The sequence below is a fragment of the Candidozyma duobushaemuli genome, assembly GCF_002926085.2.
Source record: "Candidozyma duobushaemuli strain B09383 chromosome Unknown D_B09383, whole genome shotgun sequence".
In the NCBI taxonomy this organism is placed as follows: domain Eukaryota; kingdom Fungi; phylum Ascomycota; class Pichiomycetes; order Serinales; family Metschnikowiaceae; genus Candidozyma; species Candidozyma duobushaemuli.
The window spans coordinates 1123555-1138624 of NW_020289898.1; the positions used below are offsets into that span (position 1 = coordinate 1123555).

Here is a 15070-nt window from a genome sequence, read left to right on the forward strand (position 1 = left end):
AGAAGGATGTATAACAAAGGAAAAGAGAAACAGTATACACGAAGCAAACTCGAAGGCTTGCGTGCAGCAAGCACAAAAGCCCCATCGTAATTATAATTGGCAAATTGTAGTCTCAATTATCGACTTGAAGAAACTTTGTATGAATTGCTAGATACCTTTCATCAGCGACAGCCAAGTATATTTGCACATCGTCGGCCCGCTACCAGCTTCCTCAATATAATGCTATTTCAATAGAGCGTTTGAACGTGAAGGTTGATCCAAAATTACTACAGTTTGTTGAATGAACCCTGTGAGCCATAATTTGATGCAACGTGTGTTCCGCTCCAGACTAACCTTTCTCTACGTTTCTAAGCCAGCTGGATTGCTATTTCTAAGGAACTCCTTTAAATCACTAAATCAATGAATCCAACAGATAGAAGCGCCCATTTACTCCTTGTAGACCTCATTTCAGTGACATCTTCTCATGTCTCAGACTGTTTGCAGCCACCTCAGACACCGGCATGTTTTGATGAAACCCTTCACTTTTTGGCCCAATAATGACAGTCATGCTTTATTGAAGACAAATCTGCTTAATATGTCTGGAAATATCAATCTGCTTCCCTGTTCTTGGTCCCGGTCGACGACACCCCCAACTTAATTAGGGCTCCAGCCCTAACGCGACTGCCGTTGGAAAAATACCTGCACATTGCCCTCGGCGCACCAACCAACCCCAACGAGACCCACCCATAGTTAACAGAAAGAAGCGATGGGTCACGTGCCTCCGGTGCAGCGCTCGCTAGTGCTAAAATTTTTGCAAAAAAAATCCAGTTTCCTCTCACCCATATCTTCAAGTCAATACCATGCCTCCAAAATTCGACCCTTCTGAAGTGAAGTTCTTGTACTTGAGAGCCGTCGGTGGTGAAATCGGTGCTTCCTCCGCCCTTGCCCCAAAGATCGGTCCTCTCGGTTTGTCCCCAAAGAAGGTTGGTGAAGACATTGCCAAGGCCACCAAGGACTTCAAGGGTATCAAGGTCACTGTCCAGTTGAGAATCCAGAACAGACAGGCCACCGCCTCCGTTGTTCCATCTGCCTCTTCTCTTGTCATCACTGCCTTGAAGGAGCCTCCTAGAGACAGAAAGAAGGACAAGAACGTCAAGCACAGTGGTAACATTCCTCTTGACCAGATCTTCGAGATCGCCAGACAGATGAGAGAGAAGTCTTTCGGTAAGACTTTGGCTTCCGTCACTAAGGAGATCTTGGGTACTGCCCAGTCTGTCGGCTGCCGTGTCGAGTACAAGAACCCTCACGACATTATTGAGGCCATTGACGCTGGTGAGATTGATGTTCCAGAAAACTAGGTGTAATACATAGGGTAATATATTTACGTCACAGAAGAAGTATCGGCGAGCCAGGGTTGGTGAGTTGGTTTTGTAGGAAGGTGATTTCGGTGCTTTAGTCCATGGACGAAGCAGAAAAGCACAGCAATGAATATGAAGAAAAGAAAGGGCGCTTTAGCTCATCGACTCAAGAGACGCTGGAGTTCGGAGTGTGTTGATGATTCTGCCGAAAAGAGCGAATCGATCAAGGTGATTACTGAACCAAGTGCTACCAATTGCATTGGAAGTCAGCCGTATGATTGAATTGTAAAAGCTCATATCATCAACTGACGTCTGGGAATGTTCGGTCAAAAGTTAAAATGTAAAGAACCAATATGGCCGAACCAGATCAGCTGCTATAGGGCTCTGAATAAGGCTCCTTAGTTTCCCTATAAGTAAACTGGACCAATCAATTTCGAAGCATAGATGTTGAAGATTGACTTCCTTGGGTGACCTTTTCAAACGTCACAATCCTCCTCTTTTAGTCCAACCAGCATGCACCAATCGGTCTCTCAATTCGATCCTCGGCATCTGTCAACATCCACTCTTTCAAAATCACAAATTCCGATCGCAGCAAACAAAACCATCCCTTCTGAATCTCTCAAATCTCTTCAAACACAAAATTCTCTCTAAGCCCCAAAAAGTCCAAACTCTATTATCACCCCTCGGTCTATCCAGTTTGCAACCACCGCACCTGAACCCCACGCCAAACACCCACACCCGGGCCAAAATCCCAAGATAATTAGATATTCCAAATCACCTACTCTCAATCTCCTAAAATATTCCCTTTTTTTATAACCTTCCTCTCCAAAATCCCCTAGGGTCGGTTCCCCACAGTCTGGGGTCTCACGTGCATCCGGCGCACTATCTGTTTACTCCAGATACCAACTACTCTCTTCCTCATGTCCGACCCAATCGGTATGTATAACCTTGCCAAATCTCCCAAAAATACTAACTTCAGATCGTGTATTTGTGAAGGCAATCACCACAATTCGGGCGCTATCATCCCGTTCCAACTATGGCACTTTACCCAGGCCTCCAGCAGAAAACAGGGTCAAACTCTATGGACTCTATAAACAAGCCACCGAGGGCAACGTGGTAGGGATCATGGCGAGACCTCAGGGCCACACCCTCGAGGACGAGGGCGCCAAAAAGAAATGGGACGCTTGGAAAAGAGAAGAGGGCCTCTCAAGGACAGAGGCCAAAAGACAATACATTCTGTATCTTATTGAGACCATGCGGGTGTACGCGAGCGGCACCTCGGAAGCCAGGGAGTTGCTTGGGGAATTGGAGTACTTGTGGGACCAAATCAAGGATGTGGAGTTTAGTGACGATGAAGAGCCTGCCAGACGGTTCCAGAGCCCGTTCCAGCAGCAGCAGCAGCAATACGATCCAGTCAACCGGTTCGTCTCCAAGCTGCCTGATTTATCCCAGGTCGACCAGTCAGACAGGCTACTGTCGGGAACCCCCTGGCCTATCGGCAGCACGTACCTGGCGCTGGTGTCAAATCAACAGTACCGCAGCAACTTAGAGCAGATCTACTCGCACCTGACCCGTAATACCCAGCTTCTGTTGAGCGAGTACGTGCAGCAGCAGCGCAACAAGGGTGCCCAGTCGGTCTACTCCATGTCCGGACGCCGTGGTATCGCCAATGCGGGTTCAGTGGGGAGCACAGGCCGTCAGGAAGGAAAGGTGCCAGAAGCAGCGCTTGAGGATTTCCGCAACTGGCAGGGTGAAATCAACACCATCGTCAATAAGCTTTCGAAGGAGTTCTTGGGGCGCAAGTCAAGCGGCAGATCTGCATCGTCTCTGCTGGAACTGGAGCCGGAGCTGGATCTCGATCCCAAGGAGCGCATCAAGCGCCGTGTGGTGCATGTGCTTCGTCTTGTGGGCATCCAGGCGTTGCATTTCTTAAAGAACTTTTCTATCAGTGTGGTTGCACTTCTCTTCCTTGTGTGGTGCATCAAGCGCAATGTGGTTGTGGAGCTGACGCTTGTCAAGCAACAGCTCGACTCTACGCGACGCAAAAAGGAGCTTGTGGTGAACATGATCGTCAATACTGACGAGAACAAGTGGTTTGTCCGCTTACTCTCCTTCATCAATAGCTTCGTCGGCTTCGTCTAGCCGCTCCATAGATTATATAAAGCATTATGAGCAATGAAAGGCGGCAGTGTAGAAGGAAGATTAAGCTTGATTTTCCAGATTATAAAGAAATGTCAAGGAAAATTACTTCGGAGATGTTGGTCCCACATTATACCCTGATGTGTCCAGAGTTGTCTCAAACTCATGTCTTGAGACTTGTAAGAAAAATCTTGTCACTGAGTTTGCTGGTTGCAGAGATTTTGCTTTGGAAATACAAGTCAGTGCAGCTGTTCTAAACAAACAAATTATATAAACAGTTCTTCATCCACAATGTATCGAAAAATGGTCCATCAGATCACGATTCCGCATCTATATCATAAGCACAATGAGACGGACAACAACACAAAGAAGCAAATCTGGTGAAAATAGAGAAGAGTCCAATTGGTTAGATATCACATTCAATTGAGTTTTCAAACAAAATTAAAGGAGACTCTATGGATTGGTTTTCTCAATGTAAGTAATGCTGATGCCTGCGATGCACATGTCAATCAAGCATGTCAATCATACATAAAAAGTCGGATCCGCCAAGCTGCACCATTTTTCCAACCCCTCTTAAACCCTCCAAAATCAATAAAAATCAAACAAACAGCCCCTCTCCATGCTAAATTCTCCAAAGCCAGACCTCCAAGTCCGCACGTGACCTGGGTGCAAAAATTGTAGAGGCATCGAGCAGCCATGCACACCATCATCACGAACTACAAACTCACCTCTCCAATTTCCACACAAATTTCCCAGTATGGATATTCACAGGTGTCGTTTTGTGGATTATACGCCGCACAGCGTCACGGCGCTAGCGTTTTCACACACGCTGGCCGTCTCGGGCCATCCTCCCAAGGGTCTTAGAATGGCTCTCGGAAGATCCAATGGAGACATTGAAATCTGGTCTCCTCGTGCCAACTGGACCCACGAGATGACGCTACCGGGTGCACGTGGACGCACTGTCGAGGGCTTGGTTTGGGCGACGCCAAAAAACGGAAACGCATGCCCTAGGCTCTTTTCCATAGGAGGAAGCACATACATCACCGAATGGGATCTCCGTACGCTCCGGCCCAAGGCCAACTACGACTGCAATGCCGGTGTGATTTGGTGTATTGATGCCAACGAGGCAGGAGACCGCTTGGCTGTGGGCTGTGACGACGGAAGCGTCGTATTGGTGGATATCTCTGGAGGACCAGGAGTGATGGAACACCACATGATCTGCCAGAGACAGGACCAGCGTGTGTTGGGACTTGCTTTCTACGGAAGGGACATGGTTGTGGCCGGCTGTGCTGATGCCCTGGTTCGCTGTTGGCTGGTCAAGGAGGACGATGCTGATAGAGGTCGTATTGTGGGAACAATGAAGGTAGACCGCAGCAAAACAGAATCCACGCTTGTGTGGACGGTGGTGGCGTTCCCAGAACGTGGCCAGTTCGTCACCGGTGACAGTACAGGATCCGTGAAGGTGTGGGACGCTAAGAACTACACCATGGTGCTGAACTTCAATGCTCACGAAGCCGATGTGCTCTGTTTGGCCAGAAACGCCGCCGGCGATAAATTCTTCTCAGCGGGCATCGACAGAAAAATCCACCAGTTTACCTGCCTCAGGCCCCGTGCTGAGCCCAAGAAGCAGAAGGCCCGCTGGATCGATAACGGCAGCAGACTCATGCACGCCAACGACGTTCGTGCCATGGCTATCTACGAAAGCAAGAGTTTTGGCGTGCTCGTCAGCGGCGGTGTTGAACGTTCTTTTATCGTGCAAGAAACGGAGCTGTTTGAAAACGGCCCATTCAAGAAAATTCTCATGGACCAGCAGGTTTCCAACATATACGTGCACCCACAGAGCCGCCATGTGGCGCTTTTCCAGGACCAGACGGTTAAGATCTGGGCCTTGGCGGACCACAGACACAGGCTTGTCGCTAAGCTTACATTGGCTGACGACGACAATATCACCAGTGTCAGCATAGGCGAGGAGTTTGAAGAAGGAAAGCAGTATTTGGCTGTTGCTACAATCAACCTGGTGAAAGTGTTCACTTTGGAGCAGCAAGGCCCCAAATTGGCTGTCACCAAGATCCGTGACGACGAGTTTGACGCTGCCGTTGCTGGTGCAAAGAAGGTGTGGGTCTACAAATCTTCCAAGCTCCTCGTATTGACGCCAGAAAACGAGTTCTACAAATTCAGCATTGACAAAAAAATTAATCTCGTCGACGAAGTTGACAGTGTCGACGAGGGTAGCGAAACTGCTGTTGTTAAAAGCGGCATCGACTACCTCAACAGCGTTCGCTGTGTCTCTATTTCACCAGACCACACGAAAATCGTGGTTGCCAGATTCAACGATGCCGTAGAGGTGCTTCCCCTCCAGGGCAAACAAAAGCCTTTCCTTTTGACCAAGCCCTCCACTTCGGTGCATCTCATGGATGTCACCTCAGACAACACTGTCGTGGTGATGACGCAAGAAAACAAAATCTACGAGTTCCTCCTCAAACTGGGCGACCGTCTTTTGTCGGAATGGTCCGAGAGAAACTCAGAAAACGTGCCTCTGGCGCTTCTTAAACAAGCCCAAAAACCAATGGGTCTTTTTGTAAGCGACAAGAGAGTGTGGGTTTACGGCAGCACCTGGATGGCATTTGTCGACATGACGAAAAACCTAAGACATGCCGTCTCCCGTGGCTCCAACAAGAGAAGCCACAACGGTCTCAGCATCAATGACGAGGAAGACATTGGAGAGCAGATCGTCAAGGATCTTGTGAAGAACGACGATGAGGATGAAGAGATGGTGGACGACGACGACAAGGAAAAGCCCGCTTTCTGGATAACACAAAAGTACAGACCCATTCTCAAGGTGGCTGCTGTGCAGCAGGACTTGTTGGTGGTGGAGAGAGACGCATTTGCATTGCCCCAGGCGCTGGCCTTTGATGTGCCCGTCTACCGTGTTTAATAGACACATTGTGTAATAGAACTAGCATAGAGAAGCGGTGTAGAAACTACAGCGAAAGACGTTCAATCGTAGATAATACATTTGCGAGTTAATGCTGATGGGCTCAGTTGTTGTAGTGGATCTCGGGGATGATTCTTGCAGCCTGGAAGAAACAACGGGCTGCGGCACCAAGACCCATCAAACACTTTTGGGGCTTGCCGCCGTCGGAATCCTCACGCTTGAAGCCAACCTTTTTCTTGCCTTTGAACTCCTCCTTGTAGAGGTCGGCCTTCTCTGGGAAAGTTCCGTGGGGCTCGAAAGTCTGGATATAAAGGCCGTCCTGGGGGTCCTTGGCGTACTTGTAGTACATCAAGATGTTACGGAGCACCTCATCGTGAATGGCCTTGGGCAAACCTTCTGGAGCATCGTTGCCAACGTACAACAAGTAGTCAGCAAGACCCTCGATCAACAACTGCGTCCAGTAGTTGGAGTCACGCCAGTAGCGGAGCTCCATGGGGTAGTCTCTATCGAAAAATGGCACATTGTGGTCGATGGAGGCCTTGGCCAAGTCATCGGCAATGTTCTTCCACTTCTCGTCCTTGGTGATGTGCCACAAGTGGGCTGCACAGGACAAGGTGGTACCCGTGTTGTAGGTAAGCTTACCTTTTTCAAACTTCATGCCGTCAGGCTGCACACCGTCGATGATACACTTGTCCTTCTTGTCTTGAAGAGTGTCAATCTGCCATTGGATGCACTTGGCAGCAAAGTCAATGTAAGTCTGAGCCTCGTCAGGGATGAACTTGGAGCACTGGAGGCACGCTTTGGCAACTTCAGCGGTAGTACAGGCATTGACGTAGGTCTTCGAAACGTGCCACTTGACACCGCCGATCTTGGGGTGCCAGCCTCCCATAAGGAATCTGGTCAATTCTCTGCCCTGGTCCAAAAAGCGTTTCTCGCCAGTCACCTCGTAGGCTGTAAGCATGGCACTGGCCACCTGGGCATCGTCATCGTAGTAGATATCGGTATCGTTACCGCCGTTTTCAGCAGCAGAGAAGCCCTTGGTGTGTTTGTTCTTGTAACGCTGGAAAGTGTCGATGGCAGGACCAATGAGGGGTTTCAATTCAGGGTAGATTCTAGCACCATCCACAACAGCCTGAGCAGCGACAGACACAGCCCAGACCACGAAGGTGTCACTGTTGTAACAACCCAGGCACTTCTTTGGAGCCTTGAAAGTTTTTTTGTTGGGGTTGTAGAAGTAGAGCCACATGCCCCTGGTGATGGCATAGCCTTCAAGATTTGGGTTTGTAAGCGACATGCTGAGAGATGGTTCTACAATGCAGCGTTATCTGGGAACACGGCTCTTATATAGTTGCTGCGGGAGATTGCTGTTGAAGGGGCATTGTGCAGGAGGCACGAGTGACGAAGAGGCCCAAGCCCTGGAGATTCTTCCAAACGGGCTGTAATTTGGGGACGGTAGTACACTGGTGGTATTATTTCTTTTTTCCGCTTTTCAGTGGTGCAATCTGCTTTTTCATGCGGTAGGTTTCCGAATTTCTAGAGCAGCTTCGCCTCGCATCTTGGCTGCAAATTGGCCCACGATAGGCAAATAGTGACGTTTTTCAGAGACATAGCAAGGTTTGTAACCAATGGAAGTGACACAAACGGGGGACAGCGAAGTTCAACGGAAACTTTCATTTTGGGAAGTACGGGCCATTTTGAAGGTGGTTCATCTATATTTACCGTGTTCCGATGATGGTGGGCTGAGCTGCCAAGATGGATGATCTTGACAAGATCCCGATTACGCCGGAAAAAAGGCCCTTAGAAGCCCTTTAAAGCCCCTTCTTATGAAGAAGGCTGAATATCATTTCCTCAGGAAGATCAGGTAATTCTATTTTGATTATTCCATTCTCGGCTCAACTTACAATTGGTGAAAGTTCACCAGCGTTGAACGGCTGAAGAGGCTTCAACTACGCCTCCAACATAATGTATGAATCTCCAAAGTCTCAAAATTACGCTACACTTTCTTCTCTGCAGCAAGCTTCTTTATCGTTTTTACGTCGCTTGCTGGCCGTTTTGTGGCACTATCGACCTGTCAATTGCGGACGTTAGCAGCTCTGCAGAACAATAATTCTCCTTGCACATGAGGCAACTCTAAACGAAAGTCTAAAACATCAACACGTCAAATTTCTGCGACAAGGTCGAAATTCTACGACAAGTTCGAAACTCTACGACAAGGTCATTCGTGCGCTAGTTTATTAGTTATGCAAGCGGACGCTTACTTAGCGTCCAATGGCTTTCTCACAATGTACAACATCATGGGAGTGAACAACTTCTGCTCACCACCCTTCACCAAGTTCACGGCGGCATCCTCCAAGGCACCAGTGACCTGCTTGGAGCCCTTGGGTGCAACACCGAGCTTCTCCATCAAACCGACCATCTCAGTGGTGATGGTTCTACCGAAACGCGATGTTCTGAACACAGTGAAGTAGTCGCTCAATCTCTGCACGTACTTGAACTGGCCAGACAAGGGGTAGTACCATGGGATCTCGTCGTCAACGTCGGCACAGTCTCTCTCGTACTCAATCTCGAAACCAACGTTCTTGAGAGCCTGCTCGGCAACCTCTCTCTTGTACATCTTAGGGATACCGTCACCAACCTCGATACCGTAGGCGATCTTACGGTGCTCCTCGTTGCTCTCGTCGTAATTGTCGGTCATGACCCACTCGTAGACACCGAAAACTCCACCGGGCTTCAACACCTTGTAGATCTCGGAGTAGACACCCTCCAACACTGGAGCGTGCACAGTGGCCTCGATAGCGTACACGGCATCGAACGACTCGGGCTCAAAGTCCATCTGCATGAAGTCACCCTTGACGTACGACAACTTGTGGTCCAACTTGTACTTCTTGGCGTAGTGGTTGGCTCTCTCGATCTGGTAGTCGTTGTTGTTCAAGCCGACAATGGTACAGTCAGTGAATCTGCAGATCTCTCTACCGGGACCACCAACACCACAGCCGACATCCAAGACCTTCATGTCCTCGTTGAGGTTCATCTTGTGGGCCAAGTAGTGCTCGTGTCTGGCGGTGGCCTGTCTGAAGGCCTCACCCTTGTAGTATCTGGAAAAGTGGAAAGAAGAACCCCAACCGTACTCGTAGAAGTCGGTGACCAAGTTGTAGTAGTGGGAGGTCAACTGGGAGTAGTCACCCAATCTCTTCTTCTCGTCATCCTCGGTCACACCACCGTCCCAGTGCTTGAAGTAACCATTGTTGGCAACATCAGCGGCATCCTTGGACTTGGACATGAGGGCGCCCAAACCGGTCTTGGTGTAAGAGTTGCCGTGCAAAGCCTTGGCAAACTCCTGGTCTCTCTCGTGGTTTTTTTCAGCCAAAGGCACAGACATGATTTAGTGTTGAACTAGAAAGCAAAAATCCGACTTTTGGAAAATTGGCTGGCTTGTGCGTTTATATAAACGCGCATGTAGCATTTTTTTTTTTTTTTCTGGCGTCGCGAAAGTACCATCGTACCCTCGTTTAGCGCTGCGTTAGACGCATCTCGTATACTATGCGAGCCCTGCCACCTCATACCATTCTGTCTGGAGTAAGACACGTTTGGAATTATTTTGATAAGATTTGCAGCACTGCATAAGCATGGTCAACGTGTCAGTGTTGCCCGTACGATAAGCTTTGATAAATCCGAAAACGGAACATGGGCTTGAATTTCAGTGAAGCTATGGTCCAGCTACGAGGATGTAGCGATCAGTTTCCAATATCGTAGTCGACATTTTCTTCCTCATCAAGCAACTGATCAATTTCCGCTAGATCTTTCTCTTGTGCCTTTTCTTTTTCTGCCTCCTTTTCTGCCTCTCCTTCACTTGCAGGACCCTCTCGTTCCTGGGGACCCTGGGGATCCTCGTCTCGTTTAGCATCATTTTCACCTTCGGCATCCGGAACTCCATTATTACCGTTGAAGGAGGACTCGCGGGTATGGAGGGACTACGTGATTTCATCATTGGTAGTCTGGCTCGTTCCTCGGCTTCGTCAGCTTCAGCAGCCTCCACAAGTTCGTCAACGGTGGCTCTGAACTTCTCAAAAACTCTCTCCGTAGGTGCATCAAGATTGAATTCTGGATCATTCTTGTTGGTCTCGATCCTATCTTTCGTGTCACTGATAGCCTCCTTTAAGCCTCTAAGTAACGGAGCGCCGATTTCCTTGTACAAGGACAACTTGGGCAAATTCGTAATAATAAGCTTTTTGATCGCCTTAGGGGAGTCCTGCTCCACAATTTCCAAAAACTTCATCACTTGCCAAAGATGTGCTGCACTCTTCTTGTAGTCTTCCTCTCCAACATTGACAATCTCTCGTGGGTCACTCCAATAGATGTACTGCTGAAGCACCGTGCTTGGTGTCATACCCTTCTCGAAAGTATTAAATTTGCTGTCGATGCTGAACATCTCGTAGAAACAGTCGCCGCTAACACTGCTTATCTTGGCCTGATGCTTGGGGTGACTGAATGAGTAGACTGGAACACAGAAGGCCAAGATTTGCTTGAGCTCCTGATTCTGAGCATTGAGTGGATGGAAGTAGGCAATAAGAAGAGCACGTAAAAGTGAGCCCTCGTAGTCAACTTCCTCGTCATCTTCTGCAACTTCATCTTTGCCAAAGTCCTCCATCAAGTCAGCAAGGAATAGCTTGCACAAGCCTTCGGCGACAACAGCTTGCACTCTTGGATGGTCAAACTCTCTCAACATAGTGTGGAAGAGTCTCGCAAGTGAAAGCGAGTCGACTGCAAATTCAGAGTCACCACCAAGGATACCTGCGCCATGTGTAGAGAGAAGGTCAAAAACCACTTGAATTGCTAAAATTCTCAACTCCTCGTCAGCACTCTTCGATGCATACTGACCAAAGATTCTCAAGTTCTTCAATGTGAGGTAATTGTCAAGAAGCGACACCAAACCTAGGCATCGAACTCCAAATCGTTTGACCTCCCAGTTAGCGCTACACATAGCTGGGCGAATCAATGTTTCGATAAGAGAGTCAAACTGATGTGTACTCGAAACCGAGTCCTCTAAAAGCTCGAGATAATGCTGGAGTACCATCAAACACTGGATGAGAAGGTCCTCAGATGGAAGGGATGGTGCAACCTTTCTTCTCTTGCTCGACTCTTCAGTATTCAGCTCGATGTCATCTTCGTCGTCATCTGCAGCGCCATCGTCTTCACCAAATAACGAAGCTGCCGAAACAAAAGTCTGGTCGTTTTCCTCCATTCCAGAATCACGAATATCAGTGATGATCTCAATGCACAAGTTTGAGAAATAGCTTTCATCATTTGAAAGCTGACGGAGAATTTGAACACATAGCACAATAAGCTTGTCTGGCAAGTTATCAGCAGCCAAGGTCTGCGAAATTAACGGTTGTAATTTTCTGGTACCAGCAATGTCTGCGAAGTCACTCCGCTTAATAACAAGAAGAAGTTGTTCGATGATGAATTCTAAATGTTTCATCTGGTCACCGAAAGCCTTGAATTTTCGGGGAATCTCACTAGCTGATTCGTAGTAAGCTTCTCTCTCGTCCTCAAGATGCTGCATGGCTTTGGTATTCTTCTTGAGTGTGTCCTCGTCTTTGGAAAGATAATCTTGTATTTTCACCAATCTATTCTTAAGGTCTTCAAGCTCCTTTGTTGACAGCTTGTTTTTTTCTTTAAGGCTTGCAATCTTTTCATTAATGGAGTCGGTGGTGGCACCAGCTTTTTGAAGGTCGGCCTTTTTCGAAGCTAGGTGAGTCAAGTCATGTTTCGTGCGCTTGATTGTCTCGGTTAACGTTTCGACATGAGACTGACCCAGACTCAATGCTTTTTCATTCTTCGAAATTCTGCGAGCGAGGTCAGCCTGGTCAGCCTCTTTTTCGAGTATGTGTTGATTAAAGCGAGCCATTTTCTTGTTGAACGCAGTGTTTTCGTCTAAAAGTTGCTGATCTCCTTGTATAAGCTTCTTGCGTAGCTTCAAATAGTCGCTCAAGTAGGATGCTAGAACTGTCAACTCAGGAAGACTCTTGTCGAGCTTGTTGTGAAGATTATGGGCATGACAGTAGTCGAGGAAGGTTCTGATGTAAAACGCCCGCTCTGAATCTAGCTCACGCCATTGCTGTTCGGTGAACTCAACTTTGTCCAACGACTCGGAATGCTTATCGAAGTACTCGATCATGGCTGGCTCTGCCGCGTCACTATCTACGACGTTGAGGCGTTCTAGAAGAGCCAAGATCTTCTCGTCGGTCATATTAAGCCAGGTCTTGGTGAACATATTCACAGCGGCCTGTTTCACAGACGTTTCACGGTCATGTAGACCCCATTTAAGAAGGCTCTGGCGCAACTCGACATCGACCTCCTTCAAACTGCCGATTTCAGAAAACACTCTTCCATAGACTAGCCTTCTATTGATAGCATTGGTATCTCTAGCTCGACGAAGCACCTCGGGAATTGTGTATCTATTTTTCGTCACCGTGAGCATTGCAGCACGGCGTACCTCGGGGGACTCGTCGTGGTTCATTGCAGACACAATTGCCCTGACAGCATGGTTAGGCCTCTGATCTCCATTCTGGTCATGAAGCTGAAACATTGACATAGCAACAACGGACTGTAGCCTCACAATATGCTCCTTGTCTCGAAGACCACGGCGCAAGGTGTACTCCAATGCCTTGTATAGGTCCTCGTCGATCTCAGGTACCGTATGGACGAGATATGCCAAAAACTGGGTGATTCTGTACCTCACGTCCTTGAACTTTGACTCTGTGCCACGGAGCAAGTGTCTCAATAGAAATTCCACGAAAACAGTGGGAACTCCATCTTCCTCTTCAGCTGGACGAGACGGCGTCTCACTCTCATCCTCAATCATCTTCTTCACAAACACCGTGACGAATTTAGCGATTCTGTCCGCCAGAGGCACGCCTTTCCGGACTTTTAACACCTTCAGCACGAGCTTGGTGAAATGGAAGTTGAAGCTCTCCTCGTAGTCCAACTCAATGGCTTTGGTTTGGATGTTTCGAAGCACGACCGCGAGTTTTCTATGGCCAGAAAGCGACATTTGAGCATCCTGAAAAACATGAGACATGGCATTTTCAATTTCCGTTAGCGTCTGCATTTGTGTGACGCTTCGAGGCGTCGGCCGGGCGTGGTCCATGGAAAATGGCTTGTTGAAGGGTGTGTTTTGATGAGATCAAGACGTAAACAGCGCGCCTGGAGATGGTGTATGGAGATGAGACGTTGAGACAATCGAAGGATATGAGAAGGTATTGATTTTTGTAAACTTTGGCAAAATGCATTGATCTCGCTTCTTGCATCAGTCATTCTAAAAAAAAGAGGAATTATTCGGAAAAAAATATTATATACTGACGTCCTGGTTGATGCCTTCAATATGGTGGTTAATGGCTGCGAAAAAGTCCACGACAAGAGGCCTATAGGATTACTACAATGCTTTCAAATCTGCAAAAGCTACATGTGGTGAATTGGTGACTTATAAAATGGAAACTTTTATGTCTTTGTCAGTGGTCAATTACAATCATTCTAATATGACTCTTTAGCACAGAGTCAGAGGGACAAAGACAGGACCCTTGTAACGGACATTCAGAAATTGTGATTTTGATTCTTTTCCGTCAACTTCATTTTATCAAGAGACTACTTTTAAAAGGAGAAGTAGCTGCCTGGTTTTGCTTATCTCGTAAACTTGTGCCTGCTTAGGAAGGCTTATCGCAGCTTGCTTGGATCTTGCGTCATAGAATGCGGCACGACTGAAACGGAACTCGTAATCGTAATGCACTATAAAAGGAGCAGATCTGCTCAAAAAAATCATGGAAAGTTGGAACTTTTGTATTGTGCTGAATTGTTTGAATTGCTGTCCCTGGAACTTCTCAATTGGCTACATCACATCAAGACGTTACTTGGACGAATGCAGCGACTTCAATGAATACACAACACCTACTTTTTATAAGAAGGGCAGAGCACTTGCCGGACGTTGAGAACAAAATATCCAAAACTTTCGAGAAAGATCTTTCAAAATATGTATCTCACGATGTCAGCACTTTCTACGTGGGCAAATCTCTGTGGACTGTTGCAACACTTGAGCTAAAAGACATTCCACACTTCGGTCCACAAAACGGGCAAGTCCCTTTTATCGAAGAAGCAAGGAGAAGTTCTGCTCAAACAACACGGATTGGCATTCTTTCACTGTAGGTCAGCTTCATTACTATTAGGCTAAATAGCGTTTTCATTGTAGTAATGAGCTTTTGTTGCAAGAGACTGACATGGTTTATGAGGCAGGATAAACGCCAGATCAATCGTCACCATGGAAAAATAAAAACCACAATGGTTTTGGCGAACTATGGACTTGATGCAAAAAAAAATTGAGTGGTACGGGAATCGAACCCATGTCTGCTGCTTGGAAGGCAGCAATGCTAACCATTACACCAACCACCCTCAGTTCACTACTGTGTGGTAACTCATCTATATATCACCTAAAATAAAAATATACTCAAAATTTGCATTTTTGAAACCGTTTTCAAATTTAACATTTTACGATCTATGTCTCTGCAAATTTTCAGCCCTCTAGCAGCAAAATTGAGCGAGTTATACCCACATCAACACCTTGACATCGCGCACTAACAAAAAAATCAGACCGAAGTATCTTATCAGC

The 15070-nt window shown here is 47.4% G+C and overlaps 6 protein-coding genes and 1 non-coding gene across 7 annotated transcripts; 3 read left to right on the forward strand and 4 right to left on the reverse strand. All coding sequences in view use genetic code 12, as the record gives it.

Moving 5' to 3' along the window:
- Nucleotides 1-839: 839 nt before the first annotated feature.
- Nucleotides 840-1337, forward strand: RPL12 (60S ribosomal protein uL11; the record flags this gene model as incomplete). Its single annotated transcript, XM_025482536.1, has 1 exon — nucleotides 840-1337. One exon carries the CDS (start codon nucleotides 840-842, stop codon nucleotides 1335-1337), a length of 498 nt encoding a protein of 165 aa, XP_025337154.1.
- Nucleotides 1338-1463: 126 nt separating this feature from the next.
- CXQ87_004085 (uncharacterized protein) lies at nucleotides 1464-3479 on the forward strand (the record flags this gene model as incomplete). Its single annotated transcript, XM_025482537.1, has 2 exons — nucleotides 1464-1602; nucleotides 2317-3479. The coding sequence occupies 2 exons, from the start codon at nucleotides 1464-1466 to the stop codon at nucleotides 3477-3479; spliced, it is 1302 nt and encodes a 433-aa protein (XP_025337155.1).
- Nucleotides 3480-4233: 754 nt separating this feature from the next.
- Nucleotides 4234-6411, forward strand: UTP4 (Utp4p; the record flags this gene model as incomplete). The annotated part of the gene is made up of 1 exon (XM_025482538.1): nucleotides 4234-6411. One exon carries the CDS (start codon nucleotides 4234-4236, stop codon nucleotides 6409-6411), a length of 2178 nt encoding a protein of 725 aa, XP_025337156.1.
- A 103-nt stretch (nucleotides 6412-6514) lies between these two features.
- On the reverse strand, nucleotides 6515-7705 carry CXQ87_004087 (uncharacterized protein; the record flags this gene model as incomplete). The annotated part of the gene is made up of 1 exon (XM_025482539.1): nucleotides 6515-7705. One exon carries the CDS (start codon nucleotides 7703-7705, stop codon nucleotides 6515-6517), a length of 1191 nt encoding a protein of 396 aa, XP_025337157.1.
- Nucleotides 7706-8665: 960 nt separating this feature from the next.
- ERG6 (sterol 24-C-methyltransferase) lies at nucleotides 8666-9790 on the reverse strand (the record flags this gene model as incomplete). Its single annotated transcript, XM_025482540.1, has 1 exon — nucleotides 8666-9790. One exon carries the CDS (start codon nucleotides 9788-9790, stop codon nucleotides 8666-8668), a length of 1125 nt encoding a protein of 374 aa, XP_025337158.1.
- Nucleotides 9791-10145: 355 nt separating this feature from the next.
- On the reverse strand, nucleotides 10146-13492 carry YCG1 (condensin subunit; the record flags this gene model as incomplete). The annotated part of the gene is made up of 2 exons (XM_025482541.1): nucleotides 10146-10339; nucleotides 10384-13492. 2 exons carry the CDS (start codon nucleotides 13490-13492, stop codon nucleotides 10146-10148), a joined length of 3303 nt encoding a protein of 1100 aa, XP_025337159.1.
- A 1289-nt stretch (nucleotides 13493-14781) lies between these two features.
- Nucleotides 14782-14853, reverse strand: CXQ87_004090. The gene has a single exon. It is a non-coding gene; the product is annotated as a tRNA-Gly (tRNA).
- Between the last annotated feature and the right edge of the window lie 217 nt (nucleotides 14854-15070).